The sequence below is a fragment of the Chlamydotis macqueenii genome, chromosome 13 (assembly GCF_036417535.1).
Source record: "Chlamydotis macqueenii isolate bChlMac1 chromosome 13, bChlMac1.mat, whole genome shotgun sequence".
NCBI lineage: Eukaryota > Metazoa > Chordata > Aves > Otidiformes > Otididae > Chlamydotis > Chlamydotis macqueenii.
This window is the reverse complement of record NC_141568.1, coordinates 20,390,048-20,414,171: the sequence shown is the minus strand read 5'-3', so window position 1 is coordinate 20,414,171 and position 24,124 is coordinate 20,390,048. Positions and strand designations below refer to the sequence as shown.

General features: G+C 46.2%; 1 protein-coding gene across 1 annotated transcript in view; it reads left to right on the top strand.

The window, feature by feature from the left end:
* The first annotated feature begins 4,968 nt into the window (after positions 1 to 4,968).
* Positions 4,969 to 24,124, top strand: part of NKD1 (NKD inhibitor of Wnt signaling pathway 1) — a 101,096-nt gene continuing 81,940 nt past the window's right edge. Inside the window, exons 1-3 of the mRNA XM_086758414.1 lie at positions 4,969 to 5,242; positions 5,376 to 5,408; positions 5,553 to 5,698. Of these exons, the coding sequence (XP_086614540.1) occupies positions 5,218 to 5,242; positions 5,376 to 5,408; positions 5,553 to 5,698 (204 nt within the window). The 5' untranslated portion in view covers positions 4,969 to 5,217. The remainder of the gene's footprint in view (positions 5,243 to 5,375; positions 5,409 to 5,552; positions 5,699 to 24,124) is intronic.

The following is a 24,124-nucleotide window of genomic DNA, read 5'->3' as shown; positions in this document are numbered from 1 at the left end:
TTGGGAGGGAACTGTGTTTTCCTTGGGGAAACTTTGACAGAAAAATTCCTGGGAATTCTTCATGATCTTTGAATTCTTTCTGGTGGATCTGCAGTCAGGTTGCAAGAGAGAGATTCCAGATCCAACACCCATTAAAATCTACTGAAAAAGCCAGGTGCTTCTAAATTGCTGGGAAAGCCTGAACTCAGGCCTTTCCTGAAGGCAGCTGCTGGTGTAGACTTTCAGAGCAAGCGATGGCGAGAACCAAGATTAACCGGGCACGTGCATCCTCGTTGTGGTGGATTCTTCCATTTTAAGACCAGATTCATTTAAGATGAGATTCATTTCCCTGAACGCAATGTCAGGAAGATGTGATGCTACCTGAAGAGGAAGATTTTGATGGAGACAGTGCAGAGGGCACCTGGCTGTCTCCTGGTTGTCAGCACTTGGCACCCTGAAATACCAACCCTTAAACCCAACAGGTATCCCTATGTGATGGGTTTTCTTGGCTTTGAAGAGAGGTGAAAGAGAAAACACTTTGATGATGGAGACTATATCCACTGAAGTATGGAGACACAGTGTTTTGACGGTTCGGGTCTATGAAGTTTGCCAGGGTTTTCTCCAGCCGATCATCACAGGCTCTCAGAAGAAGTATAGGGATAATCTTGGAGAAGGCCTGGAAAAATTTCTCGTGGTACCTAAGCATGTGCAATATCTGGTGCACTTACACAGGAGGGCAAGTGACATAGTGAATGTGCTCATTTGTGATACACATCTTTCTGCTGCACAGACACTGTTTGAACTTGCTGATCAGTCTTTCTTCCCCCCTAGGACCAGGGCAGTTGCTGACATCCTGAAAAAAAAAAAAAACACAAAGAAAACCTGTGAAGCAAGTAGGTTTGGAGTTGAAAGGATGCCACGGTGCAGACTCATGCCAAAGCTTTGAGGCAATAAGCCAAGGCTGCAGAGTTGCTAAAGCTCGTAGGTGCTGACGTGCCAGATTGCAGAAATGCCCGAGGCAAAAGTGCTGAAAAATCTGCCAGGACCATAGGTACCAAAGACAAAGACCCAGGAGCTGCAACAGTGTCTTGTGACAGGCCTCCCATTTGTGTGGGTTGGGAGTGAGCGATCAAAGCACTCCTACGGTCACCAAAAGGAAATTTAAATGTTATTAAAAGGATCAGTCATACCTGCAAGAGCAGGATTGTGACCCTCAGTGCGTCAGCAGGACAGTAATTGGAGCAATTGTTGAAGAGGTGGCGTGGCTGTGGGCAGTTCTTGGCTGATGGAGTAAAGGGGATTGCTTGAAAGGTGGCTGAAATGGTGGTTGAGCGTGGTTTGTGACTCTCCCTGTGATTTCGAGAGCTACGGGATCCAAAATTCTGTATCAGCCTGGATCCTGGAAATCTTAAGACATATTTCATGTATCTTATAAAACAGATATATTTCAAATTGTCCCTGACAAGGGCGCTGAGAGCACCAGAATCATAGAATCGTTAGGGTTGGAAGGGACCTTCAAAGGTCATCTAGTCCAAGCACTGAAGCATCTTTAAAACAAATTTAAATTTAAAGATGCTTCTAAAGAAGAAGCATCTTTAGAAACAGGCAATCCTATATGTTTTTCCTTTCACAACTGAGCAGCCTTTTCTTAAAAGGCCTCTGCCAAACATAGACAAAGATTATCTAACGCAGAGGAGAGGCAGCGCAGCTTTCACTTTACTGTCTCTGTGTGCAGAGTTTTTTGAGAATTACATATTTTTTCCACTTTAAAAAGCACAGTTCAGCCCTCACTTCTGCTGGAGGTGGTCCAGGACGACCTGCGCGCCATTTTCAGGTGGAACAGCACCCATCCGAGCCCTTGGGAGGCCAGTGCCGGACTCCCTTCATCCAGCTGGATGGGAACGGGGCAGGAGAGGGGAAGAAAAGGGAGGAGGTAAAGCTGAAGGCCTGGAAAGCGGTGTCCTACCACTGACCCCACTACCCAGACAGGAAAATCTGTGTGAGTCTTTCATCCCTCCTGTGTATTTGCCCTCCTCCCTCTGCTCCTGCCTGGCGAAGGGGGTGCATCTCTGCGGTGCGTGTTGGTGGCTCTGGCACGTGGCTTGTGTCCTGCGCAGGGCTGGGCCTTCAGTCTGAACCTTTTCAACGCTGGTTTACTTTCCCACACTAGCGTTTATTTTTGCCCGCTGTTCTGCAGCTAAGATGCAAATATAGACTCAAACCAGACGTGCTGTTTTGGCTGAAATCATTGCATGGAAGTCCTCCTCTCTTTGTCAGGACATCAGAGCAACCTTCAGTGGATCACACAGGGTTCTCCTCAATCTAACTGATGATACAACTCTTGCTCTTGCAAGTATTGTCATTAATTTTGCTATGCAATATTGAAAATTAATTCCCGGAGTGGTCTTGTTCCCTTGTTCCTTGGCTAAGACGCATTTATTTCCTATCATCAAGTAGTTTACGTTCTATCGAGGTTCAAAAGGCTTTTCCGTCCTCTGAAAAGGTAGCGCGTAGTCAGCACTAATGAAAGGGCAATGAATAATACTCTACGTCATGGCTTTCCAACTTCAAGAATTCCACTGGGGTCACTGGGTTGAATTAGAGACCCTTTCATCATCAGCGCAGTTTTATGAATGGTGTACTTCACTCTGATATTTTACTAGACGTCACTGCTTAACACACTTCTGGCTCCACGAAGGGAAAACAAAAGGTTTTGTGTGTCTGGAGGTCCCTGCACTTTTGAGGATCATTATCATTCTGTCGAGTCAAATCCTGAGCTCCCTGTTTAGTTGTCATACCCTGCTAAATCCTCCTGAAATTAACTGGAATTGAGCAAAACTGAGCAAAACCACGCTAAGAATCTCAAGGTTTGGCCCTTTAAGGGTAGTGAAAACGTTCTCTCTCCCAGGTGGAGGAAGAAATAGCTGCACTTGTGATTCCTCCTCGATGTAATGTAACCAGCCCGTATTTGCGTTACTCCCATGCCCAAGTGTTGCAACCACGCATCCCATCATACGCAGAGCCAGTTACCGACGTTTGGGATTCTTCTGTCGGATTTCCTCTCCTGTGAGAACCTTGGTTTTGCAGGGTACGTGCCTGACAGTCGTTAAACGGGCTTGCTTTACACTTTAACGAGTGTTGCGGATGTGACAGCTGTACTGCGCAATGGTGACCGTGCTACGAATGCAAGTCTCCTCGCCTCGGTCGCCGGGACACAAGCAGACCTCTGTAATCTGCTCGGAACGCGAGGGCTTCTCCCCCTGGCCGTTTGCTCAGACCTGCTGAACTCGTGACATTTCTAAGGCCCCATTTTGTTCCCAAGAGCTGAACGCTGGGGGGCACCGCCTTACAAAATAAATTAATAAATCCACACTCTTTGGGGGGTGCTTCCACCGAGGCGTTCTCCATTTCTTGATAGGTGATATCCCAAATAAAACATGTGCTGATTAATTTAAAAAAGGGTGCTCAGGCATATGCCAGGCTGGGGAGAAAATAAAATTGGTATTACAATTGCGAATTTCTTAATATGCAGCAGAGAGTTTCTGCAGGTTTTCACCGTCCAGGTGAGGCTCATGCCCCAAGGCGCCCGCTTCATCTACATCACTTTCTTCCCCCCTTTCTCTGCCCCAAAACAAGAGGCAATCTTCAAAGGAGCAAATATGTCACTTTAAATACACAACATAAAAATGGGCCAAATAAATTATTAAAATACATAAAGAAGAGATTCACAAAAGATGCATGTCGTTAGCTCTTTGACAAGCAATCGATGCTCTTGCAACGGCTGCGTTTCACAACGCGAGTGTTTTCTTTGCTAGGCAGATAAACAGTTGAAATAATGTGAGAAATTACTTTGCAGGCATCCAAAGAGCAATTTGGCTGGAAACGGTTCGTTTAATGGCTTTCCATGGCCGTGCTGCGCAGTCGTTTCATACCAGCCCTTCACCACATCCATGTGCTTTGGAATTCCTTCTAACAACCAGCGCCAAGCCTGACCCTCCTCTCCCGTCCCAATTCCCTGCAGAAGTGTTACTACATATGCTTTGAATCTTTTTTTTTTCTTTTTTTTTTTTTTTCAGATGAGCTCCCAAGTCTGACTCCTTCCTCCCTGCGCTTGAAACGTATGGATCTGACAGTACAGATGCGGCCTCTAAGTTTTTGGCCCGGGCCCATCTGGGTCAATCCCCACGTAGTTTGACTGGGAGTTTCTTGAGTAAAATTCTCAGAAGCCTTCATTTTTTTTTCTTGTTCCGAGTCTACTACGCACTCCCTTTTATCTCTCCGAGTTGAACGGCAAGGATCTCAAGGGAGACGTGATTTTCATAAACAGAAAAATAATGACCAGCCGGGGGAAGGAAGGAAATTTTTTGGGACTGTGAGAGTTGTCTTGGTGAAGCAGCGAGTTTCCTTTCCGTTTGTTCTGCAGGTATAACAGGTAGTGCTCGTAAAATGGAGAAGGAGGGGGGATCCTTTCGAAACCTCTTCTGCTCGGTTAACAGTGATTTTTTAAGAAGCTGGTGGGGACTTTGTCCTCCTGAATCTCTGAGAGGGGGCTCCGGACCCGGCCCTGGAAGCTGCGTTTTGGGACACGGGGGGCTCGGGAGCGCTGCATCCCCGCATCCCAGCCCCGGGGGCGTTGTGGGGCGGGGGGCTGTCCACGCCCTCCACCCCAGCCCCCCAGCGCGGGGGCGCAACCTGCGCGGGGTGCGGGGGTGGGGAGACCCCGGCGGGGAGCGGAGCGGCCCCGCCGCCCGTGCCTGGCTGGAAGCGAAACGCGCCCGGCTGCTCCTTTTTTCTTTTTTCTTTTTTTTTTTTTTCCTTCCTTTTTCTTTTTTTTTTTTTTTTTTTTTTTTTTCTTTTGGAGCCTCCGAAAGGCTCGCTCGCCCCTTTCATCCGCCGCCGCGGCCCAATGGGAAGGCGGGGGCTGCCCGCGCGTGGCCGGGCCTGGGCGCGGTGTCAATCACGCTCGCGGGTGGGTGCAGCCAGGTCCCTTTGTCGCCGCCTCTGTCTGCGGGCGCGAGAGCAGCGCGGGCGCGGGGAGCCCGCCTTCTCACCGCGCTCGCGCCTCCGGGGGAGGGGAGGGAGGAGGAGGAGGAGGAGGAGGAGGGGGGGAGTGCGGGGCTCACGGATTTCTCCACGCGCTGGGATTTTTTTTTTATCCGCCGGCACAAATAACGAGGAGCGAGCCTGGCCCGACTGAAAGCACTCAAATGAATCGCAACCGCGGATCGATGCGGAGAGATGGGGAAACTTCACTCGAAGCATGGTTCGTGCCTCCACTTGCTGCTCCCTCTGCCCCTTCCCCGTTTGCGGGTTTGACGCGGGTCGCGGTGGTTTTGTGCTGCTAACGCTCTTCCTTTATTATCCCCCCCCCCCCGCGTCCCTTCGGATCTGCCCAGCTGCCGTCTGTAAGCCCAGAGAAAGTCCGGAAGGTAGGGACGGCTCCTGGCTGCCCCCCCCGCGCCCCCCCCCCCCCCGCCACGCTGCCCCTCTCCCCCCCTCAGTTTCCCGCCGCGGTGTGCGGGCTGCGGGGGGTGCTGCGGGGGTGCTGAGCGGCGTTGTCCCCTCTGCCCTAGGTGACAGCTTCGCGGTGAACGCCTCGCTGGCTCGCCGGGGGCTGGAGGACTGGATGGTGAAGCAGAAACCCTCCGGCGGCGGGGGCGGCGCGGGACCCCAGCACGGCTGCCAGCACCGGGCGGTCTGCAGGCTCGCCAGCGCCAGGGTATGTCAGCCTCCTCGCTGCCCCCCCTCCCAAACTCCTTTTGGAAACGGGGACGACCCAGTGCCCCGTCTGCATCCCCTCTGCCGCGGGCCGGTCGTGCGAAGGACGGGTTCTCCCGGGGCTGCCCCGTGGGGGGTTCCCTCGGCGGGGCTGGGGGCTGCGGGGGCAACTTGGTACCGGTAGAAGAGGCCGAGCCCTGGGGAGGGGACCTGTCCGCTGGCGTCCGGGCAGCGGGGCTGGAGCAAAACCCTTCCCGGGCAGAGAATCCCTAGGGAAAAGCCCAGCGCCCGCCTCGTGAAGCGGTGCGCGAGTTGTCTGTGACGTTTTGGGAAAGGAGAAAAGTCCCCGCGAGTGCACGGTCATTATTTACTCGCTCTTTCCGCGAACGCGTGGCTGCCTTTGCGGTGAGAGGTGCTGTGTCCCTGCTCCCGGCTGTTCCACCCTTTCCCCCAGCCCTCCCGTGGAAAGCTGGGCTGGAGGAAATGGAAATGTTTAAGTTGCCTTTTTTTTTTTTTTTCTTTTTTAAAAAATGTTGCCTCTTTAAACAAAAAGGCATGATGGGAGGTAAACAAACTTAATTCTTAGCTAGGGCCCTCACAGCGTTTCAGGGCGCGATGCAGAGCTCATTGGTGTTTACTGAAAGACTCCCAGTGACTTTCCTGAGCTTTGGAGCAAGCCCCCAAAGCTTCATCAGTGGAAAAGTAACCTGAGAGATGGGGAGATTGGAATCTCCGCTTCCCAGCAAGGAATGCGGCTCTGAAAGCACAAGCAGAGCAGGGCCACCAAACCTCCTGCGGGCTCCTGGCTTTGTGAGCCACCGGTTTTATTGTCAGAAGCCTGAACTTGTCCTGTCCCGGGAAAAATGAGCTCGCGCGCGGAGAATCCTTCATTTGAGGTGGGATGCTGATGTGTGTGGAAGATGCGTAGTATGGGAAAGGCTAACGATGGCTTTTTAGGCTCCAGCGGTGTTGTGTTTAGAGGAGGATTAAATTGCTTGGGAGTCGCTAGAAGGAAGGTGACGGGGGTCGGGTGTTGTGTGTCCGTAATTGGGGAGCACAACCGCTTCACGTTCAGCTGGCAGGTGTGGTGGGCTGAAGGGATTTTTTTATTGTGCTTTACTTGGAGACAATGTGTCCAAAGAAATAAGTTCTCATTCATAGTGGTACATAGTGTGTGATACAGATGCAAAGAGTAAAAACACGTGCTTTTAAGTATTTTTCATTACCCTCATTTTTGCGAGTCAAGCTTTTTAGATATGTTCTACCTTTCACATATATATTTTCTAGGAAAGAAGCTCAATGCACCAAACTAAACACAGGTTTAAAATGCAAGAGTTAAAGGTCAAAAACTCTGACTGTAGCTTTGTGAAATGTGTTTTCTTCCACAAAGGCGATTTGCTTTCTAAAAAAGAAGGAAAAATCTTTTGTCAAAGATACTTTGCTCTTCACAAAACTCTTCAGTTTTTGTTTCCATGAGGTCTGCTCAGCTGGAGTGACAGTAGGTTAGTATTTCTCCTCTTACTCAAGGTGTCCTCCTCATGATAGCTCAGCAATTAGCAAGCCGTTAGTAAAAATCAGTCTACAGCTTTAGTGCATTATAAACCTGTAAATAGGTTTAAGTATGTTTAAAAGCACTGCTCCCATGAGGCTTTTTGCTGTCATCCCGACAGAGCTGTTCCTGAATGTTTGAGAATATTCGCAATTTATTGCCTAATATATTTGGTAGTATCTGTATTTATACATAGCCTGCTAATTGGTGTAGTTTAATTGTCATCCTGTCACAGGCACACTGGGACAGCTACATGAAAGTTCCTTTAAAATATGAACTTTTGGTAACAGGGAAGGATGCATTTCTGCTCCTGCATTGGAACCAGATGTGCCATGTGTACAGTCCTTTTTGACAAGGGTTCTGGAGTCACAGCTATTGGCTCCGTAACTGAGACTGCGTGACTGCTGCTCTCCAGAGATCCCTTTGATCTCTTGTGTAATCGTACCAAGATACAAAGTGAATTGTAGCCTCGCTTCTTGGCTCTTCGCTCACCTCAAGAGGTGGAAATATGTCGTCACTTCTAACGGTTAGTGACAGGGGGTTGTGTGGGACAGCGGTGTCCTCCCGAGTAATGCTGAACTGCTGCCCTTGAACCCACCAAGGGCTCTTCTCCTTTCTGCTTCCCCCTGAAATGTTCAATTACCTTACAAGGCTCTGTGGAGTGGTACGGTTTTCTTGTGTTGCAGCTGAAACTTGGGCTTCTAATTAAAACGTGTTGGTTTTTTCCCCTGAAATATGCCTAATTGCCACGTTTGTGACTTACGGCAGAAAGAGTTAGATCAAACGCTGATGAAAATATCTGCATTCAGAGAAACATGCCGTGGAGTTTAAAAAACAAAACCGGTCCTAGAAATAATTTTCCTCCTAGGAATCCTTAACCAGAGTTTTATTGGTGGTGGTTTCATCAGTGTGTAGGTCCCCATTTGGTGAAATCTAGTGTGCTTCCAAAGACCTGTTGATGGGATAAGAGAACACTCAGTTGCTTCCAGGTTTGAAACTTCAGAGATTTGAATCATTTGGATTAGAACGTGAATGTGGTAGTGAAATTTGACTTATGTTGGTCTGCGTAAGCCAAAAATTCTGTCTTGGTTGTAGCTGGAAGGCTGTTTTCCTCAAGAACAGAGACGCTGAATTGTTTTACTCTAGTTAGTCATCTGGGGGAGATGACACTGAAGTTTGGGGGGATTCATGTAGCGTTTTACAGGAGGAATGAGTGACTAATACAGGAAAGCAGTAAAATTTCATGTGTTCTCCTCTCCAGAATGATTGAATTTACAATAGTTGTGGAGGGGAGGTCTTTACATCCATTCACGTTCACTCATCTGAGAAGGATCCCATATAAATTGTGGGTGAAGGCGTGTGCCGGGGAAGGGCTGCGTGTCTGAAACAGGGGCTCCTGGTCCGGGTAGGACTTTTCTGCTCCGGTTAAACCATTGCCACCCGCCCAGCAGGGGCTGCTCTGCTCCAAATGTTTTAATTACTGCGCCGCAGCCTGCCGCGTCCTGCAGAATTACAGAATAAAGGAGTTCTCTTGCATCCCTGAAAAGTACGCGGTCCAGAGTCATCCTCAAGTTTCAAAGCTGATTGAAACCACTGGGGCTGTAAATCCGTTCCAGCAAGTGAACACGCTGCTTTTGCTGCTTTAGAATCCAGTTAACTTGTGCCCAGAAAGGTTTTCTGACACTGTGGATTATCCTGTATAATTCCTAAGTTTAAGTTTATTGAATGTGTTTACTTTTGCAAAGAGTTTTTGGAGATCAACATTGTTTGCAAATACTGATGTATTTAACTGAGAAGTCGCTCTATGCTAGAGGGGAAAAGATGAAATATGACATTTACTTAGTTCAATTTACTTTTATCTTCAAAGCCGTAAGAAGTTTTACTAGTTTCTTGTGTGTCTCATTGAGATCTGTGCTTGGGATTGGAAAAAATCTCCTGTTTTTAATTAAATTTCAAACCAGCTTGCAGTGAGCAAAGTTGTAAGTAATCATTTTAAGTAAAATAGCAAAGACTTCAGCTTACCACTGCTGCTGGACTCTCTGGTGCTACCGATCCTCGTGTTTAACCCCCGTTGATATTAATTGGAGTTGTGTCTCTGCTCCGGGAATCGTCCCGTATGAAACGCCGAGGCACATCCCAGTGTCCGAGGTGGGGCTGCTTCTCCATTTGTTCTGTGCCTGTAACTGCCAGTGACATTAATGGGCATTCCTGGCGTGGCTGAGAGGAGACTACGCCAGTGTCAACTTCGCCGCTCCTCCAGCCTCATCTTTCTTAAATGTGGGGGAGAAAAAAAAAAACCCTTCCCAGTCCCCCACTGTTAAGTAGCATCTGTGTGCATATAAAAACACGTAGCCTTACGGAAGACACAGCTGGGTAGGTCATTCATCCAAAATGAAAATAATAAACGGAAAGGAGCCTTTTTTTTTTTTTTTTTTTTTTTTTTAGTGGTATGTATGTACTATGGCTGGAAGGCTGTTGAAGTGGAAGACTGAATTGTAGTGCTACTCTGGGGTCACCTCATGGGCAGACTGATGTTTGAAGGACTGCCTTCTTGCTGATACGCTGACAGGAGCAATTAAAATTTCCTGGGGTGCTATCTCGTGTGACTGCCTGAAGTGATCTCTTAAACTGGAAGTACACTAATGTCAGTGTTGTATCGATAATTATTTGTATTGACTCTGGGGATTGAAAGAAACAACAGACTCAGCAGTGCTAGATATTGGTATGACAAAAAAAAATAGTTTGATGCACAAAATATTGTGCATGGCACTTAAAATAAAATCGTCAAACTTTGTATTGAAAAAGAGAGAAGCAGAATTTTGTTTAGTGTCGAAATTTGGTGCCAGCAAACCAAGATAATTTAATTAGTGGTGCACATAGTGTATCTTGACAGCTCTGGTTTGGGAAAATTATAATATGAATATTAACAATCAAAGAGTCTCTGAAAGTATTAGTGCCATGGTGATGAGATTAGGGAATTGGCCAATACTGCAGCAGAACGCTGGATTCCGAGGGAATTATCCTTGAATGATACCAGTTGGTGCAATTAAAAGCCACAATTCAGTTGCCATATGGAAAGTGTTAGGCGTCCTTACATGGTTTCAAAGCTATGTGCCGGAGGTTAAATTGACATAGAAGAAAAGCATAAATTAAATATTTTGTGTTATGAAATTAAAAGTTGACTCTGCTTGAGCCGAACAGAGGAGGTGGATGGAAGACGGACGGTGTTTCAGCAGGGCTTGTTTTATAGGTGCTTCAGCCTTAACGTGGTGCGCTTTTAATTTGGCCTGTTGATTGGAAAGCTGAGCGGCCCGTGAAGTTTCTGCAAACAATCTCGTTAAAGTAACTTTTTTTTGATCTCTAGCAACCCTCTTTCTCCCACCCCCTCTGAAGTGGAGTTACCTAGGTTGATATTTGTGAGCAGGAAGCATGTTCTGCGTGATGGCCGGGTGAAGTCCTCATCTAAGTGATGCAAGCTATGTCTCTTGGGCTACTGATGGTCCCTCTTGGCTTAGTGAAGCCTTAATTCTTCTCAGTGAGATGACCTTGGTTATGGAGTACGTTTTCTTCAGCGAAGCAGCAGTGTGTTATATTCTTTAATGACTTAAACGTAAATAACGTAGTCCAGGCTTTACACTGAAACTTCGGTTATAACAAAAACGGGAAATTTGTAGCACATGATTGTTGACATCCGGGAATGTTCTTTCCAGCAGCATTCATTAACAGAAGGGTTTTCTGTGGGTTTGGTGAGATCTGTAATAAGACCCAGGAGGGGCTCGGTAAGTGGCTATTTGTAGGCAACCTTCAGAAGAAGATCCGAGTTGACTTTTATGGTTTCTTTTGAATTGGGTTATGAACAGAGGAAAGAGAAGTCTCTTGAGTGTTGAAACTTTGCAAGAGTTAGTTTTTCCGAAGTTGGGGAAATAATTGTTCGGTGGTGATATTTAAATCAAAATGGAACATTGCTCCCTGTGCTGCAGATGTTGGCCTTTATAGAAATCCTCGCGGATGGATTTTTGCTTCGTGAATGTCAGCATCAAAACCTGGCTGGAAAGTAAGTGGTAGATGTTGAAATGTACAAAGTACTTGAAGTATTTTTTTGTAACAAAACCACTTTTCTAGTTAATGTACTAGTTACTCTGAACACTTGGGAGTTTTCAGACTAATAGTGATATTTATGGATATCTTTTCATGGAAAACGAGGTATAGTTTTAGTTAAAAAAAATAATGTGAAGAAATGGTCAAATAGACTTTCTCTCTGAATTTATTTAGTCATATCTGCCAACGTTGGCAGCAAAACTAAGCTTGTATTTACTCCTGCAGAGTAACTACAGCTATGGGAGACTGAGCTGGACTGTACTCCATTCAAGAATTATTAACCAAGTTCCAAACGCGAAATCTTCATTGTGTCTGATTCCTGAGCCAGCAGAACGTGTTTGTGTTGGAATATCGCGTGACATTTGTCTTACAGTGGTGGAACGCCAGTGGTGTTGGCTGGGTGGAAGGGCTGTGCTGGCGCAGATGCTTCTACTGCTGCGTAATCGAAGAGAGAGGGGAAATGCCTTCTGTAGGGTCAACTGCTGCTGTCCCGTCTCTCTGCGAGGGGCTCAGCCCCGCAGTGCCTTTGCTTTTCGCAGACTTCTGGATTTATTGTCATCAGAGCAATGCGGCATCTATTTTATCTTGTAATTTGGAGAACAGAGATGACACTTCTGAACGTGTGAGACGTCCTTTTTCGAGCTGGAGAGTCCTGTGTAGTTAGTGTCTTGCGACAGACTGCTGCCGTGTAACCGTGTGTTCGCTGTTTAATAAGGACCGGTCCCCTGGCTTGTCGTGGAGCTGGCTTTCCAACAGGCTTGTGCCCGCAAGTCTTCAGGAGATTACTCAGTACCTACGTGTCTGCCTCTGACGTGGCCGGGTATGTGCCCGTCATACGTGCGAAATGCTTCTCTTTTACTCATACAGAATCTAATCCTTTGAGAAGGGAACGATGCAGCCCCTTGTTGGGAGGTCCTGCAGCAGCTGTGAAGTTGAGTTTGTTTGGTGTGGCCTATTGTGTGTTACAGGGCAATAAGTGAGCCTATTGTTCTAGCCTCTAAAACTTTTGGTGGAGTAAATCGTTTTGCTCTTCAGAAGACCCGGGCTGTGGCCACAGGAGACTGAAGAGCCACCCATGCCTGAGAAGCTCCTCGATGGCCAAGGAGAGCCCTGTAAAATACACGTAGGAGATCCCACCAGGCCGACCCCTCGGCAGGGATAACGGGAGACCCTGTGGCTCCCTGGTTCAAACCAAGGGCCCTGCCAGGCGCACATGAGGAGGGCTTGTTCCTTACATCCAAAGCTGCTGTTAATAAAACTTAATACTTGTGAACCAGGCAAGCAGTTTTTCTGCTTTTTGTCAAAGCTCTGCTAGTTTGATAATTTTCTCTGATAACCCTTCTCGATCTGAAAATTCAGTGGGACTCTGAAACTCATTGCTGACTGTGAAAGGCTGTCTTGCTTCTTGTGCCTTGAGAAGTGCCACCTACCAGTCCTGCACTGGGTTGTAATGGGTTTGGAGTTGAGCGCAGGCTCAGCGGCACTGGTCCCTTACATCACCTGCAACGAGAATCCCTGGAGAATGCCAGATCCTCCCTTAAAGTGTGAGAGCAGATCAGTTATGTTTTGAGCAAAATTTGCAGCAGAGGACTTCTGGAGTGCCTGGAATTTTCAGACAGGTATCCTTAGGCTTCAGACTAACCACTGTAGGCGGTGCATGTTGCTTTAGCTTGGAGATGGATTGGCGTGTGGTCCGAACAGCCCGTGCACTGTCCATCGCCAGAAACACTTGGCGTTTTGCGATTGGGGTGGAATTTGATGCGTTTGGGGGCATTACTGTGGCAGCTTTAAAGGGATTACGCATATTGCGGTTCCTGTTAAAGTCGAACACTTCGATTCAAGGCCTGTGAAAGAAAATGATGCATGGGAGTTTGATCTTGGGGTGCAGCCACGCATGCTGTGAGGCATGAAATAAGGGGGTAGGCTCAGTGGGGAAGTGACAGAACAAAGTGCTGTCTTGCAGGAGAAGTGGGATTTGGGAGCAGCCTCGCGTCTTTTGATCCGTACTCTGATGCGGATGATGAGTGGTACGGAGGTGACAGATGTGTCTTGGGGGAGGAAGGGGTAGTGCGTCGCATTGCCCTCGGAGATAGTTTGCTGTCTGATTCCCCAAAGGTTTGGTAGCAGTAGGTAAAGGACTAAGCCTTTTCTTGTTGTCCTGCCTTAAAAATCTTTTATAATTCCAGGACGGTTAGTTTCAAGAGAGCTAGGTAAAGAAGGTGGTAGCTGTAAAGTGAAGCCTTATGCATATAAAAGAAGAAACGCCGGTTTGGGGGAGCAGGAGTTTCCTCTGGGCATAGCGTGCCCCAGTCTTCGCAGGATAACAAGCAGTCTCTGTGTTGCATCAGATGCTGCGGTTAAGCCTGTATCAGTGTTTCTGTAATAAACTCCTCTTTTTTTGAAATAACAAATAATAATTTTGCTTGTGAACTTTCCAAGTCGCTCTCCGTTCACATAGCATACGTGTGTATAAACTGCAGCACTCATTCCCCCGTAAAGAGAGAACATCACAGTCTAGCAAACAGAATATCTGTCATTCCAGCTGAGCAAAGGTCTAAGGCAATAACCCAAAATATCCTGGAAGAAACTCTGAAAAGCATTGAAGAAATCAATCGTCTGATCCTAGAGGAAGGTCTTTGATGTAATCCTGGTAAGTTTATACTGGGAGCCTGCCTATTTCTTTCTGGTCAGCCCTAGACTTTCTGTATGAAAAGTGGATCAAATAATTTCATCTGCTTCTGCTTCAAAAAAAGATGGTTGATAGTTTTCTAAAGCATACACACTGTTTAAATGTAGATTGTGGCTTTTAGCCGAAGCCCAGGTGGGGAGGAAAGGCTTTTCAAAACAAGTACTTACAGAAAAATAAATAATACTTTGGTATTTTCCCATGGAAAATCTGTGCCTCATTTAGCCATCCTGAATATTTAATTTTGTTTTGAGGATAACCTTCATAGGTTATCTCAGTTAAAGCCATTTTTATTTATGCAAAGCTTATGTGCAAGGTCTTGTTTCTGGTGTGGATACGCATGTAAAAGGAGTTTTTCAGAATTTCATAAATAAATTACTTTTAAAGGTACATTTTTAACTAACTCGGTGCAGTTAGGTAAGTCTGGATTTATAATCTTGAAAAACGGCAGTGTTTCTCTGTTAACGTTTTGATGCGAAAGCCCTGCTGTCATAGAGGGGAAAGTACTGGTGGCTTTCTGTGGTTTTGTACCTGTTCTGTGCCACATCGGTGGAAGACGAGGGAAGGCTCAGGTGGCGAGACTGATACTCTTCTTACCTGGCAGCTGCATTGCTGGTGGAATGACAAGGTGTTTTCCCCCGCAGACGCAGATTATCTGATCATTTTATGTAGGTTCACAAAGTTTTTCCCAGTTGTGCTGTCGCTGAAATTCCCATTTGTAATTAGCACTGCAATTTTGCAGATAGGTTTAAAAAGAGTGTTTTGAGAGTGGCTATTCCCACAGCACTGCTTAAGACCCATTAAAACACCACATTTTTATTGTATGAAGGTGTATTTTATCTAATTAGGTTGGTTTGTTAAAGTACTGCAGCACAGTCTTATTCTCTTCTGTTTTATTTTTTTTTCCCTTCTACTCTAAGGGAATTTTAAATTCTGTATTCATGACCAAAGGCAGCACATGGAATCTTTAACTCTGGACTAATGCACGGCATAAAGAAGTAAATGGGATCTCTTCCTGCCTTGTACAGGGCTTTTCTTTAAAAGGCAGTCACTCTTGGATTAAAACGTGGTGATGTGTAAGAGAAAAGAAAGGAGAAAAAAACCCCAAAACCCCAGCATTTGGAAAGGGAAGCGGTGTATTCATTGATGCCACGTATACTTCATTGGAGGTTGGTCATCAGCCTTACCATGGCATTCTTCACCAGACGTGCTGCTTGAGTTTTGTTGGGTTTTTTTGTTGTTGTTGTTTTTGTTAAATGCAATGTAGAAAAAAATTAATTAAATAATTTTTTTTTTTTTTTGAGAGCTGTGTGATGAAAGTCAAAAGTAAGGCAGCTAGGCTGGAGCATGCAGCTCCAGGTGTTGGCAGTGCTCAGTCAGTGAACGTTCAGGTGCTGTTGAAACACCGAACAAACCTGTGCTGAAACAACTGACCCTCAATCTCTGACCACCTCTGGTTTTTTTCCACACTTTGGAAAGATGGAAACCGAAGACACCGCAGTGGGAAGCCCCCTGGATTTGCCAATAGATGAATAACAAGGGGTAATGTCCTGTGGGAGCAGCAGAAGGACTGTGGGGTCCCCTGTTAGCTCTGCAAGAGTGATCCGACCCTCCTCGTGTCTCTTTCTGACGGCAACACCAAGACCGGACTCCTCAAAAAATGAGGAGAATTTCACCACCGCTGGGGACGACAGGGAAGCTTGTCAAATACAGAAGAATGGAATGGTTAGAGAAGAAAAACGCTGACGTCGTGCCTTTTAAGGGTGTGTTTTAAGGAAGGAAGGAGTCTGGCCTGCTGTACAGTCAGAGCGTCTCCGAACATCAGCAGGAGCCCTGCCCAAAGTTGGGGTGAGGCTTCCTCCTTCCGCCCTCTCCATAGACCTAGGGTGTATCCAAAACCTGCTATTGCATGTCGGTTCCAATATCCAGGAGAATCAGGAACGGATAACCAGTTCTGCCTTCAGTTAGGAATACGTTCACAAACTGTCCTTTCCCAGCCACATGCTGGTCTGAGAGACGCTGGATCAGGAGGAGGACGTGGCTCGAAGTCGCGTTGGCATGGCTGGCTGATGCCAGCGGGCTGGGCGGAGGGAAGTAACCCAGCTGAAAAAGCAATCTTCTGGTCTTCAGTCTCCTCTGTCTGTCTTCTCGCGATGATGGTGACTAACGGTGAGTATTTTGTGTTGTAGCCGGCTGCACGCCAAACCGTATTGTGAGTTTTGTGCCACGCTGGTCTGCAGCGGCCCTTCTTGTGGGGCGATGCCTTCCCTCTCTGTCGGCGCTGCCTTGCCCAGGTAAAGCATCCATCCTTCTCTTCACCAAGTTCTCCTTGCAGCAGCGTTTACCCAGCCTTCGCGCGCCTCTTGGAACTGCCCGACTCTTGTACGGAGGGTGAACAGCGCGGGTTTCGCCGCGCAGTTTTTGGACGGTGTGCCGTTGATAGGGCAGCCCTTGGAGGCAGCGGCCTCTGTGGAATACAAAGGGTTGTGCTGTTGGAGTCACGCAGGCGCCGATCCGCTGGCACGCCGCAGGTGATCTCCAGCGAATGTTGTTTAAAGCGCCTGTCCCACGGCTTCACAAACGTGCTCTGACCAGAGGATGTTTTTTTAACTTCAAAGGGCTTCTCAGGCTGGCTGGCTGCCTCAGACTGAGTCCACAGTTCCTCTCTGCTCGCGATGTGTTCTGACCATGTGTGATTTTTTTTGGTATGCGATGTTTTCTTAAAGCGGCATTGACCTGTGTGCAAGTGATGCTTGCTCTTAGGCTTGTAAACACAAGCTTGTCGCGTGGGCAGTTTTCATCACAACCTGACGTGTGTATTTTTTTTTTTTTAAGAGCAAGAGTAGACATCAAAAGGAGCTGTAATTTATAGGAAAAGAAAAAAAAAAAGAAGAAAAAAAACTTTTAGCAGGCTTTTGAGTTGCACCGTCCAGAAGTTCTTCTTTGAAGGCCAAAGCGTGGGTCCTTCGTGGGCGTGAGGAGCAGAGCGTGTTTCCACCTCGGCAGTGCTGGTATCGCAGCAGGCTGCTTTGTCTGAAGGGTGCCTCCGCACGAGCGGCGTGCCCAGGGGGAAAGCAAGGAAAAAAGGAGTAAAAAGTGGAAAGAACCTAGGACACTTACCAGTGACCTGGTTTTTATTTATTTTTACCCCATCCTGCCATTAAAATAAACTTTGAGGAACATGTTTGTATGTTTTTAAATATTAAAAGTGTCTTTTTCTGTGGTACTTTGCAAGATAGTTTTCTGTAGGGGATTATTTTCAGGATAACGCAAAATATACTTTCTTGTTAATGCTGAGAATTAGACATGCCCGAGTCTTTGTAGGCCAAATACTGTTACTGATGAAGTCCGTTGACTCTGCTGGGAGCAGGATTAGGCCCTGGGACATCTCTGGATGCTGCATTGGCTGTGGTTGTGGATCTGGGGAGATCTCGTGTTCCTCTGAGTTGCCTTGGTGGGCGCTGGTTTTTGCAGTGTTTGTGCGTTTATTAAGGCTAGAAAAAGTGGGCTCGCTTGAGGTTTTCAAGTCGTCATTTTGAGTTTACTGTCATTCCTCTTACGGATGGTTTTGAGTATATTAAAAACCCAAACCAACAGCAAAACAAAGCCTTTCTTCAAAGAAAACAATACCTTACGAGCCAGACCATAATACTGTTTGCTGAGTGGTTGGAAAGGATCGTCTGCTGTGGGAATGAAACATCGCACCATGAATGGCACACCGTGAGCGATGCATCTCAGCTGTGCCATCAGGTTTCGCTCCTCGCCAGTAACAGCACTGCAATCGAGCACTTAATAATTAATCCAGCTTTTGGATGCGGCTGGATCCCAAGGTCCTCATCCAGAGAAGATCCCGGAGAACTTGGTGATCTCTGGGACCCCAACAGCAAACAACCTGTGCTACCCTGCCATCCCATGGTAGTCCTCGGGAGCCGTCCCACCGCGTTTGTTTTGGCCAGTTTTAGAGCAGGTGGCCAGGATGAATTCCTGGTTTCAAAGTCACAGCTGCCGCTTTGAAATCGTGTAAGAAGGGCTTTGGTTTCTTAACGCAAAATAACTGAGCTGCTCTTTGCTATTAGAGCATCATTATTCTGGGAAATGCACTCTTCATTTTAAAAATATCTCCTGTGTGGAAGTTGAAAGTTTATACCTCATGATTGTAAGGGCAAAGAGCTGAAAAGGTTCCTTGTTTGACTGATGACTGTAAATGCTTCAGAATTCCTCAGTGAAGGGAATCTGAAGGCGGTATTAAAAATTAATAGCAATATTAGAAACACTGAGTTACTGCAGGAATCTCTTGGTTTTTTGGTATTAAATCATTTCTGGAGGGGATTTTTTTGGGTAACAATAATTTAAGATTTTTCCCTCTTGACTGCACGTCTCTGTGGCAGTTAGCCCGAAAACGTTACGTCTTTATCATTAAATCAATTAAAAAGTCCATCACAGTAATGATGCTGTGATTAAGCAGAAGGAAATGTTCCGTTACAAATCTGCATTTCCTCTCCTTGTAAAATTTTATTTTACAGTGAGCCTTCTTGGGTGACTTTTTCAGTAGCGTCAGCAACAGTGTCAGCAGAATGGTGAATTCGTGTTGCTGCAAGTATAAAGGGAATTCATGAAGGAGTTTGTGTTAAGCATAGTTTTCTTTTTTTATAAAAAAGGATTCTATTCACTGTGGGTTTTTATTTTTTTTCTTCTTTTGTATTCCTTGCCACCTTATGATATTATTATGTTTTTTGCCTGCTTTCAAAATTTCATAGATATATATTTATAAAAACTATGTGCCATGTAAGCCTTTTTTTCTGGTGTAAGAGAAAGCACATTTTATGCAAAGTATGCAGCATGGGGTTCTCTGGGCCTTCAGTCTCGTGTGATCCTGTCTCACAATAAGTATATCAAACGGGAACAAGTGAAATGCAATCCTTGCAGACTGGGTGGGGATGCGCTCCTAAGAAAGAAGATGAGTTGTAGGCCTGAGAAAAGCAAGTAGGCAAAGGATGGAGCAGCCAGCTTCTGTAGGCAGGTTTGTGAAAGGATGCAACGTACAAAATTAGGGTTCATTTGGTACTGGGGACACAATCAAGGAAATGAATGTAGGATTCGCATGCACAGGGTGGTATGAGACTGGAAGAGTGGTCTGTGGGCTTGGACGTGGAGCTGGGAGGCGCTTGTGATGCGAGGGGTCAGATGGACGGTCGTTGCTGTGGTGCTGCCTGGTCTCTGAAATTCTGAATTTATGGCTCAAGAATGAGATACAGGAGCCATGTCATCTAGTCCAGACCCTAGCTCTAGCTGTATATCCCTTCTCAAGTTGCTCAAATGTGAATCTTCAGAGGCCCGAGATAGCTTGCCACTCATTTAGTCTCATTTGTCTTCTCTTTGAAACTACTGTTTTTATCTACTTTTTCCCACTTCCCTACCGGGGGAATGGGGATAGGTTTTCTCCTTTTACCTGCCTAGGGTTTTGAGGTAAACAGAATATTTAAAGTTCGTGAAGAACTTCAATGCTGGCTGTACACTTAATTCATTGCCATGTTTTTATGAATAAGCCAGATATTTATTACCTACTTCCTTGGGCAAAGTAAGAAAATAAGAATGGAAAAGAATGTTTTCATTCCCCGTGGAGTTTATATAATCCCCCTTTGGAAAAAAACTCCCTCTTGCATTCTTTCTTCTTTTGCTCTGCAGTAATCTTCCTGAAATCCCGTTGGAAAGGGGCCTTCCTGAACTCCAGCTCTCCTCACAGTCCGGTGGCCCAAGACCTCTAATTTTAAAAAGTTTGTATTAATCCAAAGGAATTGGAGTTTTAACATTACTTCCCCCTCATCTGAATGGGAGCTTGGGCAAGGGGAGACGATGGTGGAAGGGACATGTCGTTGACGCGTGGGCTGGATCTCTGCTCCTTGTGCAGGCCTGTCCAAGGACACGCATGTGCCAGTGATGTAGACTTCCAGCTCATCGCTGTCCCTGTTCGCTTTTACCGCTGTTACTGGGTAAAATGGACTACAAAGACATATACCCAAAGGGTGAAGGAAAATGTTTGTTAAAAACTGGGCTGAAGAGGAGCTCTGATGTACCACCTAGACCTGAGGCAGGCTTCCAGGTTCAGTAACACCTCTCCCCTCCTCCCGGTGCTGCTGGCAGGGGTGCATCACCCAGGGCCCCGTTTCGAAATGGTGGCTGATGGTTAGTGAGGGGTGCTCCCAAGGCTTTTTCCTTCTTGCCGCTGGATTCTCTGCTGCCAGTGCCGTTTGTCCTTTTAAACAATAGGGAGCACAGCGGAGTGTCTGGAGCTGGAGAGGCCTCATGGGCAGCAGCCAGCCCATCCCCAAAACCAGGCACGGCCCAGCCTCCAGCTCCCCCACTCCCCCCTTCCTTGTAAATATGAAGAGAATTCAGACAAATTCTGCCTGTCCAAAGAGGATTTAATGGCCTTTCACAACCCATTATTATGTATTTAAGGGTGATTTCTCTGAATATTGAATTGTAGGGATGGTTTCAATCTAGCTGCTTGGTGGTTTTGGAGAGTTTGGTCAGTATGGCTGGAGTAGTACTTCAGTCTGTGTGCTAGATATGGGCATTTGTTTGGTTTTTGTTTGTTTTTTCCCTCTCCCTTTGGAGACTTCAGGGTTTCTTGTCACCTCTTGCCAGCAGATCACACTTTCTCAGCAGTTGCCCTGTGCTTCTTCATTCCCCCCTCAGTTTCTTAGGTCTCAGCACTCTATGTGTAGATACTTCCATTTCACAGCTCTTGCCTTTGGCTTTGCTTGGTTTAAATGCTAGGTGGTTCAGAAACAAAATCCTGGTGGAGAAACAAAGCTGCACGGTGATCTGATTAGCAGGGTGCACGTTTGGGTGTGGAACATCAAGAATCTTCTTACCATCTTGGGTTGGCTAGCACACCAGGCTATAACATTTAAGGCAAGGATGTATCGTGCCGTGCCCGCTGTACGGATTGCTAATGCCTTGCTCGCGGTGGATCATAGGGTCACAAAACAGCCCACTACACCGAAGCTGAAAAGCGGTATGTTCGTCCTCGGGAGCTGCTTTGTGTTGTCTAGAAATGAAGAACACAATGCTTTTATCCAACTCCCCAGTTCCCATGCTTCAGTGGTATGTTTGCCTTCCCCGTTTCCGTGCGGTGAATAGAGGAAGGGCAAGGAACACGTCTGGAGGAGTTCCTTTGCAGGCAGCGATATGTGCAGTACAGCATCCCGTAAAGTTAACGGGGATTAAGGTGAATGACCACAGGAGCAAGGGAGCCATCCCACCGGGAATTACGTCTGTTTCTGTGTAACGGCTATCTACAGGCTTGGAATCAAAGGCTTGGACAGCTGAACAGAGCTAATCCCCAAAGATGTACTATTAAACTCGTTTCCTGTGTATGGAACAAATACTGCGGGAGTTCTGAAATGCATTTTCCAGCCATTGTTAAGAGAAGAGTTCGTGTGTGAGCTGTAAAATCTTGATCTGGGTTCAGACTTTCTCCGTATTTGTGGTTTTGGTTTGAGCCTGTCTCCAGTTAGCAGGGATATAAATGTTAAAATTTACCCATGTGGCGTGAGAGCTGGGCTGCGTTACTAGTGTAAGGCTTGCTTTTTCAGCAATATATTTATTTCTGCCGGGGCCAGAGCCTTTCTTTTACTGGGCAAACTCTGAGTACGCTGGCAAGGAAGGACAGCTTGACTAGGCTTGGTAGAGCTGTGAGTGTAGAGTGTTGATCATCTATGAAAAAATGCTGTTTCTCACAGTGAAAACTCAAGTTTGTAGGCCCTTATAGAGAAGAAAGTAAATGTCCTATCATGTTTTCTTTTTAGGAAAGCTTTCATTACTTTCAGCTTTGATAGTTTGTTATATTTCATTGCTCAAGCAATTGAAAGTAATTGATAGATGGGCAGAGGTTTAAGCTGAATAACAAATATGCTTGGTTTTGGAGAACTGACCTTTAAGTGAGAAAGGTGAAGACCAAGAATTAGGTCCTGTAGTGAGCTGAATTTTTTTTCTTTTTTTTTTCTTTCTTCTTTTTTTTTTTTTCCCCCACTTTGAATGCAAGTACAGTTGCAGGAACACCTCTCCGTTTGGGTAAGAGATCTGTTAGACTGGGTCTGACTGGGCAGTATGTTTACAGAGGGCGGTGAGGGCTCCAGATACAAATTTTTGTCGCAAGACATGATAATTAATGAATGGCAGAGAGAACTGATTACCCAAATGTGAACAGAACAAATAAGCCAGGCGCTGAACATGCTTTCTCCTGGGCTGTCACCCGTTGTATCTGCAGCCTGGTGTGTAGCACTAAAATGTAATTTCAGACGAGGTTCATTTTGAGCAAAGGCTGGTAACGTGTGAACACGTGTGATGGTGTGGAGATGATGGCGAGCCAGCCTATCAGACACTGCGTGGTGTGCGTTTCCAGAGGGGATTTTAGTGCTGACTTCTGTAGAGTCATAATTGTGGAGCAGAGAATATTACAGAAATGGGTACGCAGGCGTTCTCACACGCTTGGCGCTTTGTCATATATTTAATCTATTTACATATTTTCTGTGCTACTCTACAAACAAACCAGTGGGCACAGTCCTGAAACCGTTTTCTCAGGCAAAGTTCCAGCTGATACCAAAGAGGTCGAGGTTGAAGATAATCACTTGTTTAGAAGCATTTGAATGTGACCTTTAGAGAAATCCTCTTTCCCTTTACTGACTTTCTGAACCCCTCATTAGGGAGTGATTGAAAATCAGTAGGAAACTTCAGTGAGTTCAGGCCACAACCCCCGCCGAGCTGTCGCTTGCAGTTCCTTTTGGATTGTTGCTTCTCCAGAAACTGGCACATCCTATGGGATTGCTGCTCTTCCCCATTCCTTGCTGAATTTGCAAGCTCCAAAGTGTTTCAGCACGGATGCTGAGGCCCATCCAAGTCTGGCAGTGTTCTGCAGGCCTGCAAAGAGATCTTATCACGCAAGCGGTGTGTAATGTGTGGTTCTCTGCCACCGTTACAATATCCTTTTGTTTCCAGAGAAACCCCCGAAAGATATTGGGCAAGCTTGAGGAAATGAAGAGACGAGCTAAGGGTGGTTGAACTGCGATGGCTGAAAGAGCAAATTATTTGCTTCATGTGTACGTAGGGAAACTGATAGGAAGAGTTCTTGTCATAGGTGTAGAGTGAAAGAATAAAAGTGCTTTTGTTTATCAGGAATTAATGTGCTTGCTTATACAGACTTCTCTTGTGATAGCGAGCGTTTGCGCAGCAGTGATTGTGGAACACCTATTGCAATCAGTGTCCGTGTGTAAACACGCCAGTAAATACTATCAAAGCGATGACCGAGGGAGAATTTGTTCTATATTGTTTGAAGCTTAAAAAAGGTTATTTAGAACTGTGAAGGAGTACGATTAAGCATGGCAACAGGGGAATTTAGGAAAGGTTGTGTGTAAAGACATGGCAATGAAGGTCTGTTTGTGTGAGGAATTATCCTTGGAAAATGGTACAGGTTTTATTTTCTCCCAGAATTGTTGAAACTGCAGTTTACATCTCTAACTTTCTCAAGGATGTAATGGAAAAGGGTCTTCAAAGTTGAGTCCATTGAACTCAGCTCATTTCAGTTTCTTCTGCTGAAGACGTAGGATAATGGTGAGCATCTACATCAGCAAACTGGGATTTATGGGATTCAGCAAGTATCTTGTGCATGATACCACTTGACATAGAAGTGCTGCTACTTCAGGCGTGGCTTTAGCAGATTGTGCTGACTGTAGTCAGTTGTAACTCAGAGCTCTGTCCTTTATAAAGATTAATGATCCTTGAAATAATAAATATATTGGAAATGCCAACCCTCTAAGTAGTTTTCAATTCATAAATAGGTTTGTGTAACAGCAGACATCTTCCCTCGCCGTTTCCTGTAATAGAGCAGAAGTAAAACACTCGAGCAGTAAGGTTTCAGTATCTCAAAGGTGCTGTTGGAGAGAAAAGGTCCCTTCCTGAGGAATATATGTGTTGGGAAGGGCAGGAAGAGGGTGATGACAAGCCGTTTTGCAGTATCGCGTTTGCTCATGGCTTATGGGGAGTGCTGCAAAGAGCCTGAAGCTTTTAACACGTCTGAGCATCGTTGCCTT